Here is a 14,150-nt window from a genome sequence, read left to right as displayed (position 1 = left end):
TGCACCTGATGAAAGGTTAATATCTAAAATGTTGTCCTTTTAATAATTGTTTTACTTTTCAACATAAAGTTTACATTTCAGATTTTTTTTCAATTCTGGTTATGGAAAACCTGTAGGTAATGTGGAAGACCTTATTAAATTTGCATCAAATTAGTGACTAATGTCATGTTTGTGCAGTGGACTTACAATACAATCACTTTCCCACTGTAGTAATTTATGATAGAAGAGATTAAGTCATATGAAGAGAAAATGCTTTAGAATCTTAGACAAAGCACCTAAAAGAAATGCATGGTACAAAAGTTTATGTGATCAGTATATTAAGAATCTGTTTCTGTCTTCTTGCAGCAGAAGAAGGCTTGGGAAGTGTAGGAGCAGATCGCACCCATATTAGCGTTCCTGTTACAGATCCCACTGCTTGGGCCACTGCTGTGAACCTCGGTATCGTCCCCATGGGCCTAACTGGACAGCAACTTGTCTCAGGTAATTTAAAGTTTTATATTTAAGACCCATGTTTGTGTCTTTTTCCTATTCATTCATGATTCATTGTACAATATTCTTCTTCTTGTGTCCTCCCTAGCCTTATTTAATTAAGAACCTATACTTGATTCCTCATTGTGGTTATGTAGTTACTTTTTTTGTTTTCTGTAATACTCATTACTACAGTCAGATGTAATTGTCAGTTTACTACAATGGCATCTTAGTGTTTATAAAAATTGTAACTGGCGTGTTACTGTACTTTATTAGCTTGTTGATTATATTCTTGAGTGGCATGGTACTGTAGCTCATTGCTTAATAGTGCTGTTTCACAGATTCAGCATCCTGAGATCACTTCCATACCCAGCAGCTGTCCATGTAGAGTTTACATGCTCTCCCTCTGTTGGCATGGTATTAGCACGGTCACCAAATAAGTGCCAGTTTGGTTAAATGACAATTCCAGAATGGCATTTGTGTGAATGTGAGGGTGGCTGTGTCTGTGAGTGGGTCCTGTGAAAGCTTTGTGCCCAGTGCTGGTAGAACCAGCATTGGCCCTTCATGACATTGAATTTAATTAAGTAAGTTTAAGAATATTATGTTATTATATGTTATGGTACATTTTAGAATGTACTGTAAATTACAAATACAACATTAAAATAAAGCATGTATAAAACCAACCAAGGAGAACTGTTTATTTTTATTGCAAAGAAGGATTTCAGTGTTGACTGACGACCAAACACAGTGCGGGGACATTCTGCCTTATTGATTTAAATGTACAGTGAGCTGTAATACATTAGCACATGCTTCTTACAGAAATAGTTTATATTTTAATAATACATTAAGATATGAAAGAACCTAGTTTCTTTCTCACTTTATCTCTTCTTCTTTCAAAAATGCATTATTTATTACTTTCTTAAACGTCATGTATATTATTCAGCCTCTCAAATGAAATATTATATAAAGATTCAAATGAGATATTTAATAAAAAAAACATTGGATATAATTATGAATGATGATTGTGAAGTACAAGCCACGTTTTACTAATTTTCAAGTGGAAGTAAGCATGGCACAGGCATTCCATGTGCATTTCTTTATGAATTATTTTCTGGTTGCCTTTTCTATTTAAAGCTCATAGACCTTTCAAAACTCTTAAACCTTTATAGAGTGCCAGCCAAGATCCCCTTTGAAAGGTACTTTAAATTAAAAATAAGTGCTAGCTTCTTTGTATATACCTGACGTGGAATGCAGAAACTGCAATCAACAAACTCTACGTTGTCATTAATAAACATAAAAATTATCCTGAGGCTTCTCCCTTCATCAAGCAGCTTCAAGCAGTGAAATTTAATATAAAGAAACAGACAGCAAACCACTTTCAACATGCTTCTTTTCCTACAACAGGACATGATATATTGGGTTATTACTATTCTGACATTACTTTGTGTTGCTCATCCACACTTTACGTCTGACCATGCCTCAGTCCTTTAGTTTCTTGTTTACAGACACAGGCCAAAGAAAGTTGTTAGAAAAAACTTTGCAGACGTTAGCTAGCAGAAGTTTACGGGGCCCTTTATGTCTACTGAGAGTTTATATTCAAGTAACCTTTTTTGTATTAATTCCTCTATAAACAGTGGCAGTCCTAGTGATCGCGGCTGCCTATACCTGTATAAAATAATTTGGATCAATAAGGACATTTCTATCATATTTAATACACAGATGCTGCCTTTGATTCAGATGATATACACGTGTTTAAAATCCAGATAGGATGTAAATACAGCTTAAAGATGGCCAGAAACTGGACATCTGGAATATGCTCAAAATGCTTTGCTCTGCATATGTATTTCCCATCTTAATCACAATATTTTCGCTAAGATAATTTTTACTTTTTTTTCTACAGTTCTGAATTGCTTCTAAATGAAGCATCATCTCAATATTATCATGACTTTTCATTTAATATATGTACTCCAGGTGTTAGAAAATCTGTCTGTGACTAACATCACAGAAGCTTCAAGCTGAAATTCTTGCTGTTTGGTACACTGTACAGGCCTAATGTGACTTAATAACCATATTTACTGTGATTAACAATTTGTGCATAATTCATATGCAGTTGTGCTCAATTTATTTTTGTGAAGCACACCTCCACTTATGTGTGCATTATATACACTAATAATTAAAAATACATTATGAAAAAAATTAAATGTGGCATAAATGCCAAATATAATATTGAAACAAACAAATAACATTCAGAATTGCACAAAATTACATATACAGAGTGTCTCAGGAGTAATAGAGCAATTAAAAGTACAGTCTGTAGTCATTTATGATAAGTTTTCTTTCTTTCTAATTCCTTGTTATTAGTGTTACAATCATAGGCAGTTTTTATTTGCACAACATTTAAAAAAACAACAGTTGTTCACAGTGGTGTCATCTCACTTCAGTAAATCTTTTCCACCTGTCCTTTATTACCGCTGCCAGTGCTAGATTATTTTGAGCCCTAGGCCAAGCTTGTTAGTGTGCCAACCGACTGTTTGGTAGCTAACTCATGTGGTTGGCCCCCCCTTATGATCTGTGCCCTAGGCCAATGCCTACTTCACCCTAATGGTGGCTCCAGCCCTATTTGTGGCACAAGTCTTTATTTTTGAAATGAAAAAAATAGAAATAAAAATTAGATACAGCACCAGTATATTACAAGACATCCAACATTATAAAATAATGAGCCCTTGTCTTGATTCAAATGCTCAGACCGATGGGAGCTGCTCCAGTGTTGGTATGCAATTCTAGCGGTCCAGTGCCCTATTTTTTTTGACCCCCACTTAAACACTGCTCATTCTCAAAATCTCAAGGAGGCACACTTCTTGAAATTGCAATTTACACCCAACAGTGTAGGCCCCAGCATGTTCTGTGAGGCAGCTAAACTATTTACAGCTTTATGCATGTTAAGACGGAGGATTTTAAAATCATCTTTAAACTAATTGGAAACCAGTGAAGTGATTTATGAACAGAAGATTTATGGTCATTTTCTTAGTTTTAGTTATGACCCTTGCCTGTTTTGAATTAAGTATAGAACAGTATGTAAACATTCGGAACAGTCTGAGACTTAAGGATTACAAATGCATGATCTAGCTTTTTTAAGATCCTGCAGCTTAAGACGTGTTCATTTTGTAATATTTCAAAGTTGTAGTAAGCAGGTTTTGGAACGCACAATGTTACCAACTGCTAATAGAACTATTATTTTTTTTATTTAAACACGCAAAAAGTATCATTCATCTACTGTTTTGCATCTTTTAAGGGATTAATTAATATTTTAGTTGAAGTACTGTTATTTGATATATGTTTTACACTGTGTTTACATTCTGTATTTGGGGCTTTAAGAATGTTATCTTGTTTTATATACTTTGGACACAATTCACTATTCTTTTATAAAGAATTATAAATAAAAATTATAATAAACTTCTAATTAGTGTATTGGTTTACACAGTAGTAGAATGAAGTCAGCTGATTTGACCAATATATGGGTCTGTAGCTAGATTTGTTTATCCTGTTGACTATCCATACTAGTATGGTCTACAACTGAAATATTCTTTTGAACATAAGGACACACAAGTATTCTGTATGTGGGCTGATTTCTTTTATGTATGTGTTCTATCATACTACCAATCCTTCCTTTTTTGCTTAAACCATTTTGAATTGAATTGAATTCAGATTATTTTTGTAAAGCAATCTTCAATCAGTCCATGAGTAAATGCAATTTTTTATTATTATATATTACTGTTTACATAATGAGTAATTAACAACACAGACACAGATTTGCTTAAACAGAAAGGAAACAAAGTAGTTTAAAACTCATTAACATAAATCAGCCCAACAATAACTTTATTAACAAATTATTAAACTATGGCCAGTCAGTAGCCTACCTAAAAAATAAACCTCTGGGGGGTCCATGGTTAGTTTTAACATACAAGGTAAAAGTCAAAGGCAGACACAGTTCTGAAGACCATGGCCAACTGGCTGGCTGGCTGCCCACCCACTCAGGCATTCTGCACCAAACCTTTGAATAGATTAACTGATTTTTCTCCCTCCTCTCCATATTGTCTGATATGTTTCTGATACCATAATTCATTTCTCAAATGCTATCCCTGTTTAACCCCATCTAGGTTCACTTACCAAAATATAGATGCTCACCTAGTAGGGATACCTTTTGGTGACCACTGAAACTGCTGTGTACTTCACCTCTAGTCATTCAAATTACAAAGTTTATTGTACACATCTTTCACTGAAACATCTTAGATCATTATTAGTTTGCATTTATTTGTAACTTTAGCTAATGGTTTCAGTACTGTTTCCTTAGTGACCTGCACTACTGTGTCCTCATACTCACTGCCTAATACACTCTTAGCCAAAATATATCTTTATGACTATTTTTAAAATCTTGCTCAATTATTTTTCTCCTTATTTTCTCTGATACCATTTTATCATTTTGCTATGCATTTCTAATTATAATTTATTTCCATTTTCCCAGTTTTCGTATTTCTTTTTTGAAGCATTTCACTGTATTTTTGTAATGATCATGGAACTTGAAAAGCAGTGGTCATATTTTTCTGTAGATAGATAGATAGATAGATAGATAGATAGATAGATAGATAGATAGATAGATAGATAGATAGATAGATAGATAGATAGATAGATAGATAGATAGATAGATAGATAGATACTTTATTAATCCCAATGGGAAATTCACATTCTTCAGCAGCAGCATACTGATACAATAAATAATATTAAATTAAAGAATGATAATAATACAGGTGAAAAAAAAAAAAAAAAAAAAAAACAGACAATAACTATGTATAATGTTGAATGTTAACATTTACCCCCCCTGGTGGAATTAAAGAGTCGCATAGTTTGGGGGAGGAACGATCTCCTCAATCTGTCTGTGGAGCAGGACCAGTGACAGCAGTCTGTCGCTGAAGCTGCTCTTCTGTCTGGAGATGACATTATTTAGTGGATGCAGTGGATTCTCCATAATTGATAGGAGCCTGCTGAGCGCCCTTCGCTCTGCCACAGATGTTAAACTGTCCAGCTCCATGCCAACAATAGAGCCTGCCTTCCTCACCAGTTTGTCCAGGCGTGAGGCGTCTTTCCTCTTAATGCTGCCTCCCCAGCACACCACTGCGTAGAAGAGGGCGCTCGCCACAACTGTTTGATAGAACATCTGCAGCATCTTATTGCAGATGTTGAAGGAAGCCAGCCTTCTAAGGAAGTATAACCGGCTTTGTCCTTTCTTGCACAGCGCATCAGTATTGGCAGTCCAGTCTAATTTATCATCCAGCTGCACTCCCAGATATTTATAGGTCTGCACCATCTGCACACAGTCACCTTTGATGATCACTGGGTCTATGAGGGGTCTGGGCCTCCTAAAATCCACCACCAGCTCCTTGGTTTTGCTGGTGTTCAGGTGTAGGTGGTTTGAGTCGGACCATTTAACAAAGTCATTGATTAGGTCCCTATACTCCTCCTCCAGCCCATTCCTGATACAGCCCACGATAGCAGTGTCATCAGCGAACTTTTGCACATGGCAGGACTCCGAGTTGTATTGGAAGTCCGATGTATATAGGCTGAACAGGACCGGAGAAAGTACAGTCCCTTGTGGCGCTCCTGTGTTGCTGACCACAATGTCAGACGTGCAGTTCCCAAGACGCACATACTGAGGTCTGTCTTTAAGATAGTCCACGATCCATGCCACTAGGTATGAATCTAATCCCATCTCTGTCAGCTTGTCCCTATGGAGCAGAGGTTGGATTGTGTTGAAGGCGCTAGAGAAGTCTAGAAACATAATTCTTACAGCACCACTGCCTCTGTCCAAGTGAGAGAGGGATCGGTGTAGCATATAGATGATGGCATCTTCCGCTCCCACCTTCTCCTGATATGCAAACTGCAGAGGGTCAAGGGCGTGTTGAACCTGTGGCCTAAGGTGGTGAAGCAGCAGCCTCTCCATGGTCTTCATCACATGTGATGTCAGAGCAACAGGCCGAAAGTCATTCAGCTCACTAGGACGTGATACCTTTGGGACTGGGGTGATACAAGATGTTTTCCAAAGCCTCGGGACTCTCCCCTGTTCCAGGCTCAGGTTGAAGATGCGCTGTAGAGGACCCCCCAGCTCCGATGCACAGACCTTCAATACCAATTACCAATACCAATTACCAATCTTAATTCTGCTTCCAGTCCATGCCATTTTTCTTTATTTAATATAAAAATTAACACACAACAATATGTGAAAAGTTTGGGGATGCACAACAGACTGAAAAAGACAAAAGGGAAAAATGTGAGAATTCCTTCATTAGGTCATATTGGTGTGTGTGTGCCATCTTCAGTCTCAACGGATCTTAGGGGTTATGTAGATGGGGTGGAGCTAGCACAGAATCAAAGGCGATCTCAGAGGAATTCTTCTATGTCATTCTCCTCCTGACTGTAGAAGTAAAAGGCAAACATGAGCTGTTGCATAATATCTAAATCCTTCCCTGATGTTCACTTCAACATGGTCCCCATAAAACTTGCACAATCCTTCTGCATATGACAGTATAAAAATCTGTGAAGATCTTAGCAGTGTTTGAAGGTGTTTCACAGCTCGGTGCTTCTGTTCACATGTCATTATTATATTTGTGCTTACTATGTTCACATTTGTTTTCCCACACAGTCAAAAACATTATTCTCTCAATTTTATTCATAATTGTAAAAGCAATATATTTCCATCCATTGTTAGTTTGCTTAATCTTCATTACCTAATTTCTCCCCATTTGTATCACAAACATATTCTATATTTCTGGCTAATTATCAGAATTAAATTGTTTTTCATAGTTTAATAATTTTAATTTTTATACAACCCTGAGGTCTCATTTACTCTTTACTATTACTCTTTACTCTTTTACTACTCTTTACTCTTTACTATTACTATTACTCATTACTCTTTACTACTATTTTCAGATTCTTTGTAAAGCACTTTTCACATCTATATTACTAACCGAGAATGGTAAACTGGATGGCATGGACGCAGGTACACGGCGATGGGACCATGAGACATACTGCGCAGGCGCGTACAGCGCGCGTCTCATAGACCGCACGCGAAGTCGTATCCACCGCGAACGAAGGAGTCACGGCCCAAAAACGAAAGAGCTCAACTGACGTGAATGAGAAATGAAGCAACAACGCGCCCATAGCTAACGACTAACGACACAAAAGAGGATTCTGTGCTGCAACCCAGAGTCAAATGGAAGAGGCTACGGCAGCCCCACAGGTCCACAATGATACTACGGAAGGCGCAGGCGTCACCGCCATATTGTGAGTGGCACTACTGCGGGGTGAAGTTAGGAGTAATGTGCTGCTTGGGATTGTACAAACCGCTGAACGCTTTACACCGAATTCAAACACAATACAGCTCAACGATACAAACACGAGCCCACCTAGATAAGATCATTGAACGCAGGCGCCTACAACCGGCGTTCGAAACTGCGGAAGCAAAGCAGGCACGGGTTCAAAACGAACGAGCTCGACTGACGTATATACAAACACGAGCCCGACTGGATAAAATCAATGAACGCAGGCGCCTACAATGCGCGTCTGAAATGCCGCAAGCAGAGCGGGCACGGCTCCAAGACGAACGAGCTCGACTAATGTATTTCAGGATACCAAACCCCAGGGGTAGGCGAGCGAAGCGAGCAGGGGGCGGAGCCCCCCTTGTATGCTATAATACCTCTCAGAACAGTAATATCAACCATTTATGTAAAGAGCAAAAATCAGAATTATTTATGATAAGGGATTGCTATATTCTGCAACTCTTTGTGTTCTTGATTGTGTTAATAGTAGGTTATTAATGAAACAAACACAGCATTATTGAATATTACTGGTGGTTAATCAATTATCAGTCTACACTCACTGACCAAATTATTAGGAACACCTGTACACCTGCTTATCCATGCAATTATCTAATCAGCCATGTGACAGTAGTGCAATGCATGAAATTATGCAGAGGTTCAGTTAATGTTCACGTCTAACACTAGAATGGGGGAGGTAGGTGACTTAGACTGTGGCATGACTGTTGGTGCTGGATGGGCTTATTTGAGTATTTTTGTAACTATTTATCTCCTGGGACTTTCACTTACAATAGTCTCTAGAGCAGTGATTCTTAACCTTTTTTGAGTCACGGACCCCTTTAAGAATCTGATGGACCCTCTTCCCCAGAAATATTTACATAAATTCAGCTTTGCATGCAATGTATAATGTACTTTATTTATCGAGATTTGATTGTCTCATATATATATATATATATGACATACACAAAGTATTATTAAACTTTAAAATAAACAATTTAAAAAAAACACTCCTTTTTTATGCAAAAAGTAATGGCCACTCATTATAATTATGAAATACAATTCTCTTGTACAAATTAAAACAGATCTACTAGTACTATGTTTTCTACTACTACTACTACTGCATCTAGTCTAAATCAACAGTATTGGGCTGATTAGTGAATATAAATGTTAATTTTTATCAGACCATCATGGAACCCCTCAAACCTATCCATCGACCCCCTAGGGGTCCACGGACCTCAGGTTAAGAACTCCTGCTCTAGAGTTTACTCAGAATGATGTGACAAACAAAAAACATGCAGTGAGCAACAGTTGTTTTTGTTAAGTTTGGTTTGAAAAAAATAACATTCCGTACGATCAAGTCCAACTTATACAATGAAGAAAATAACATTAGATATAATTAAGGTGAACTTAACAAAACAGAATTCAAGCCCCATTCAAGAGAAAGAGAGGAGAGCAAACAGTAAGGGCAAAACTTTAAAAACAACAAGGAAGGGAGAATGTCCTTTCCTCAGATATAAATGCTTATTCTAAAATATTTTTAATTGGACCTTGCTATATTAAAAAAAAATCTGAACATCTTCTCTCAGCAAGAATTAGATTTTTTCCAATTTCAAATAGTATAGAACATCAGTTACCCTGACTTATAAAAGATGGGGTTCTTCCAGTTGAGCAACATAAGTCTACGTGCTAGTGGTGTGGTAATAGGCAATTACAGTTTGTTTGTCTTTCTCCAGTTTAAGCCCACCTGGGAGTACAATAAACACAGATGTTAATGGGTTAGGAGGGATTGTGACACCAAGGCTGTCTGATAGGCATTCAAAGATTTTTTCCAAAATGATGTTAATTTGGTACACGCCCAAAACATGTGGCCCAATGAGGCTGGACCTCGCTTGCAACATTTGCAGGTTGGATTTTGCCCTGGATACATTTTGGACAATTTTAAGTTGAATCATTGAATGCTTTGCACATAAGGAACTGGAGTGCATTCTATGCATGGCTGCCTTCCGCTCCTTTTGTAAGATATAAAGTCAAACATCCTTTCCCCACCGTACCCAGGGATCTTTAAAAGGAAGAGACTTTAAGATGTTTTTATATATTATTGAGATGCTGTTTGAGTCTTCAAGACTGATCAGTATTTCTTCTGGAATAGAAATGGGTTGGGAGATGTGCAAAATTGGGTGGGTTCCTTTTAGCAAAGTTTCTGATTTGAAAGTAGTGGAAATATTGTGTTGCTGGGAAGTTAAATTTGAAGTGTGATTGTTCATAAGATGCAAGGATATTATCTATATAATCCTATACATTTTCCAAAGATACCAAAATACTGTGTAGGTTTGAGAGGGAAGAAAAAGGTGATTATCATGTAGAGGTGCAACAGATAAAAGCTTCTTAGCCTTGAAGTGCTTCATGCACTGGTTCCATATTCTAAATGATAAATGGACAATTAGATTATTGATATATTTATGATAATTTGTATATCAGGGCACAAAGCAGGTGTGGAATATGGCCGGCCGTTCATCCCAGCCAATACCCCCAAGCCGCCAGGTGGAGCCCTGCCTGCAACATAGAGGTGCCCCGAGTTCCAGCAGGGCATCATGGACAGTGGAGTTTTTCATCACAGCCCTGCTGGATACCATGGGAACCTCCAGGGGACACTGTAGGAAGGCCCAGAGACTTTTGTTTCACCTATAACCCGGAAGTGCGTCTTAGTCACGGCGACAGAGCGAATGACACACTTCCGGGTTGAAGAAAAGGAGCTTTTATCTGACCCGGAAGTGTTCACGGTCACATGGACAGAGAGAGGCAAAACACTTCTGGGTCAAGGACTATAAAAGGACTGTGGGAAATCCCAGACATTGAGCTGAGCTGGGTGGAAGGGTAGCAACACGTCTGGGAGTGGAGGATTGATTGATTATTGATTTATTATTGTGTTTATTTATGAGTATAGTGGAGTGGAGTGTGCTTGGTGCACATAATTATTATAAAATAAAGTCATATTGGACTTTTATCTGGTGTCTGACATCTGGTCTGAGGATTCAAGGGATCGACAGTGCCTCTATCTTTCACACAGGGATATAAAGTAGTACAGCAGGATTTTACTTCTGAGGTTATAATTGAGTCTTATTTTTTAAAGAGTGGTTTGTTAATGTATGCAGGGATGCACTGAAATAGAAAAATAAGCTAGGGAAGGATGTTCATCTTGACAGTGTTGATTCTCCCTTCTAATGTGAGATGGAAGGCAAATCATCTGTTCCTATCTTGTTTGATTTTTTTCCATGCTTACAGCAAAGCAGTGTTGAAAAAGATCTTTATATTTACATGTTTTAAAGCTAAAGTGTCTGCCTTTAATAAATCTGGTGTGTTCTTATGATATTACAGAAGGAAACACTTTCTCAATTCTTCCAGCTAGAACTTTAGAGAGTATCTTAACATCATTATTCAGAAGTGAAACTGGTCTGTATAATGCACATTGTAATAAGTCCTCATTTGGAAAGATGGTAATTAAAGTTTGGCGAAAAGTTTAAGGTAGAATTTTGTTATCTCTAGCTTCTATACATATTGTTAATAATAGTAGAGCTAACTTATTTGAATTTTATATTGTGAGCTGGGGGGCTGATCGCACCCCTACAGGTTAAAAAACACTGAAAGACTACCTTCACATTGCTCTCTTGCTTGCTGGGCTTTTTTTGCGGTCGATCTACCGCGCGATCCATGCAGTACTTCGCATACTTAAAAGTCCGAACAGCACCTGTCAGTTTTTGATTGTTTGCTTTTCTCTCTCTCTGACCTTCCCTGCTCCTGACACGCACTCCTTTGAAAAGGAAGATATGTTGGCATTCTTTTAATTGTGAGACAGAACTGTCATCTCTGTCTTGTTAAAGAGCACGTTTAAACTTTTGAAAAAGAGAATTCATGTTTGTTTGCAGTGTTTAAATAAAGTTCCTGTCTCTACAACCTCCTATGTTTCTGTGCAAATCTGTGACCCAAGCGTGACAAGTGGTACCAGAAGTGGTTGCACAGATGAATGCCGAGGAGTTGTTTCAGATCAGTGAAAATGTCCTGCTTCCTCCTGATCCGGAGGATGATCCAGTTCCTGCTGTACCTGCTATTTCCAAGGATGTGCTGAGGAAGATGGGTCCTTCCAATGACCCATAGATGTTTCTTTTGGCTTTTGAACATATGGCGACTTTGCTGGGATGGGACAAATGAAACTGGGCTGTCATTGTCACCCCTTTTTTGTCTGGGGATGCCTTAATTGCTTTACAGAATGTGCCTCCCGATAAACTCTGTGATTATGATTTCTTGAAACGGCAGGTTGTTTTACAAAAAACTATGAGCTTTTTGTCTAAAGGTTTTGTGCTTCATGATTGGAAACTGAACATGGACGGACACATTCATGCGCAAATTCAAGATTTAATTCATAAAGTTCACTGCTGGTTTGAGGGAAACGAGATGGAGCGAGTTGTGGAAAAGGTTGTCATGAATATACTGCTGGCAGGGATACCTGCAGTTCTCCAAGATTAATTCCTTCGTCGTGATGTTGAATCGTTGACGATCATAGCCAGATGTTAGGAGGGTTCTCAAACCGCTTGGAGAAAAAGCGGTGGATTTGCTGCTCCTTATGCTGTTCCGCAGCCTCCGAGAGATTGCCCAGGGAATGCTTGTTGCTTTGAACGGAGGTTAGAGCATCTACAGTAGATGCTGTTAACCTTGAATATCGGGTTTCCTCAGGAAGACCACCATGGTATCCAGCTGTTAACATAGCACCCATATCTGGGGAAGCAGGAGGCCGTGGACGTTGCCGTGAGTATTTTGGCAGTGGAACTGAACGAAGATGCTTCCGGTGTGATCAACTCAGCCATTTGGTGTGGAATGTCGCCTATCCCCTGCTAAATCGATGGAAATTGGTCTCGCCAAGATTTGTTGCTCCCGGGTTCCTTATTCTTCAGATAAAAAGGATGGCTTAATGGTCTCTGTGAAGTTGGGGAGCCGTGAGATCTCGGCATTATTGGACTCAGGAAGTGACCTTTGTATTGTCAGACGGGACTATCTTGAAGGCAGGTACCTGTGTAACACTGAAACTGTAAACATACGCTGTGTACATGGAGATGTTAAAGACTATCAGACAAAGCTTCTTCCTTTAACATATAAGGGTTGACAATTTAAAGTTTGGTCTGCTGTTTCGGACTCCTGCCCCTGGCCCTTACTGATCGGCAGGAGGAATGCCCTTTTTCCTAGACTCATGACCAAATGCCGGATGCCAGTCAGTGAGCCCCGTGTCAAGCTTAGCGGGGGGGAAGAGGACGAACTGGCTGTTGGGGAAGTTCTTGAGCCCAGACTAGATATTGAACCCGATCTCTCCAGAGAGATTGAGGGTGAAACCCCTCCAATTTCCCAGAGCGGCTGGCTGGCCCATCTACAACTTCTCAACTTGCAAATGACTCCGAACAAGAACCGAGCACTGGCGAGCAGACCGATTTTGTGTGCTTGCAGCATGCTGATGGCTCATTAGAATATGCATTTAAACAGGCTCGCTTTGCTAGTGACTCTTATTACCAAGAGCGTGCATCCGGGGGCTTAAAAACCCCGCATTTTCTTGAGAAAGATGGCAGCCTTTTTAGAGTGATATCAGATCATTTAGTCAGGGAATTTATTGAACAGTTAGTTGTACCTGAAGTACATAGGGACATTCTTTTGCAATTAGCTCACTCTCACATCTTGGGTGGGCACCTGGGGACTGATAAGACTAGAGAACGTTTATCAAAACGATTTTATTGGCTGAATATGGGGAAAGGTGGAGAATTCTGTACTTCTTGTCCTGCTTGTCAAATCATCTCTGCTTATAAACCTCTTCGGGCTCCCCTTTCTCCTATGCCTATTTTGGAAGTCCCTTTCCAACGGGTGGGATTAGATATAGTAGGTCCTCTACCTAAGATTAAAAATGGGTATCAATATATGCTTGTGTTGGTTGACTATGAAACGCGATATCCGGAAGTGGCTGCTTTAAAAAAAGCCAATTGCTCCACTTAGCCAAAGCTTTGTGCAAGATTTTTACTCGTATTGGCATCCCTAGAGAAATTTTAACTGATCAGGGCACACCTTTTACTTCTCGCGTGATGAAACAATTGTGTGACAGCTTTGCTATTAAGAAATTGAGTACCACTGTTTACCATCCATAGATGAATGGTTTGACTGAACGATTTTAAAACAGATGATCAGGCGAGTTGGTCATGATGATCCAACGTCTTGGGACTCTGTCCTACCTTTTATTATGTTTGCAGTGCGAGAATCGGCGCAGGTGTCCACTGGCTTGAGTCC

At 39.0% G+C, this 14,150-nt stretch overlaps 1 protein-coding gene across 5 annotated transcripts in view; it reads left to right on the top strand.

The window, feature by feature from the left end:
• enox1 (ecto-NOX disulfide-thiol exchanger 1) overlaps positions 1-14,150 on the top strand; it is a 722,268-nt gene that overhangs the window by 431,477 nt on the left and 276,641 nt on the right. For all 5 annotated transcript variants that reach the window (XM_051926918.1, XM_028799665.2, XM_051926915.1 and 2 more), the window contains one exon: positions 346-480. In XM_051926918.1, coding sequence (XP_051782878.1) covers positions 346-480 — 135 coding nt within the window. The remainder of the gene's footprint in view (positions 1-345; positions 481-14,150) is intronic.

The sequence above is a fragment of the Erpetoichthys calabaricus genome, chromosome 4, assembly GCF_900747795.2.
Source record: "Erpetoichthys calabaricus chromosome 4, fErpCal1.3, whole genome shotgun sequence".
NCBI classification, from domain to species: Eukaryota; Metazoa; Chordata; class Cladistia; order Polypteriformes; family Polypteridae; genus Erpetoichthys; species Erpetoichthys calabaricus.
The sequence above is the reverse complement of the archived record's forward strand: the minus strand, read 5'-3'. Positions and strand labels throughout refer to the sequence as shown.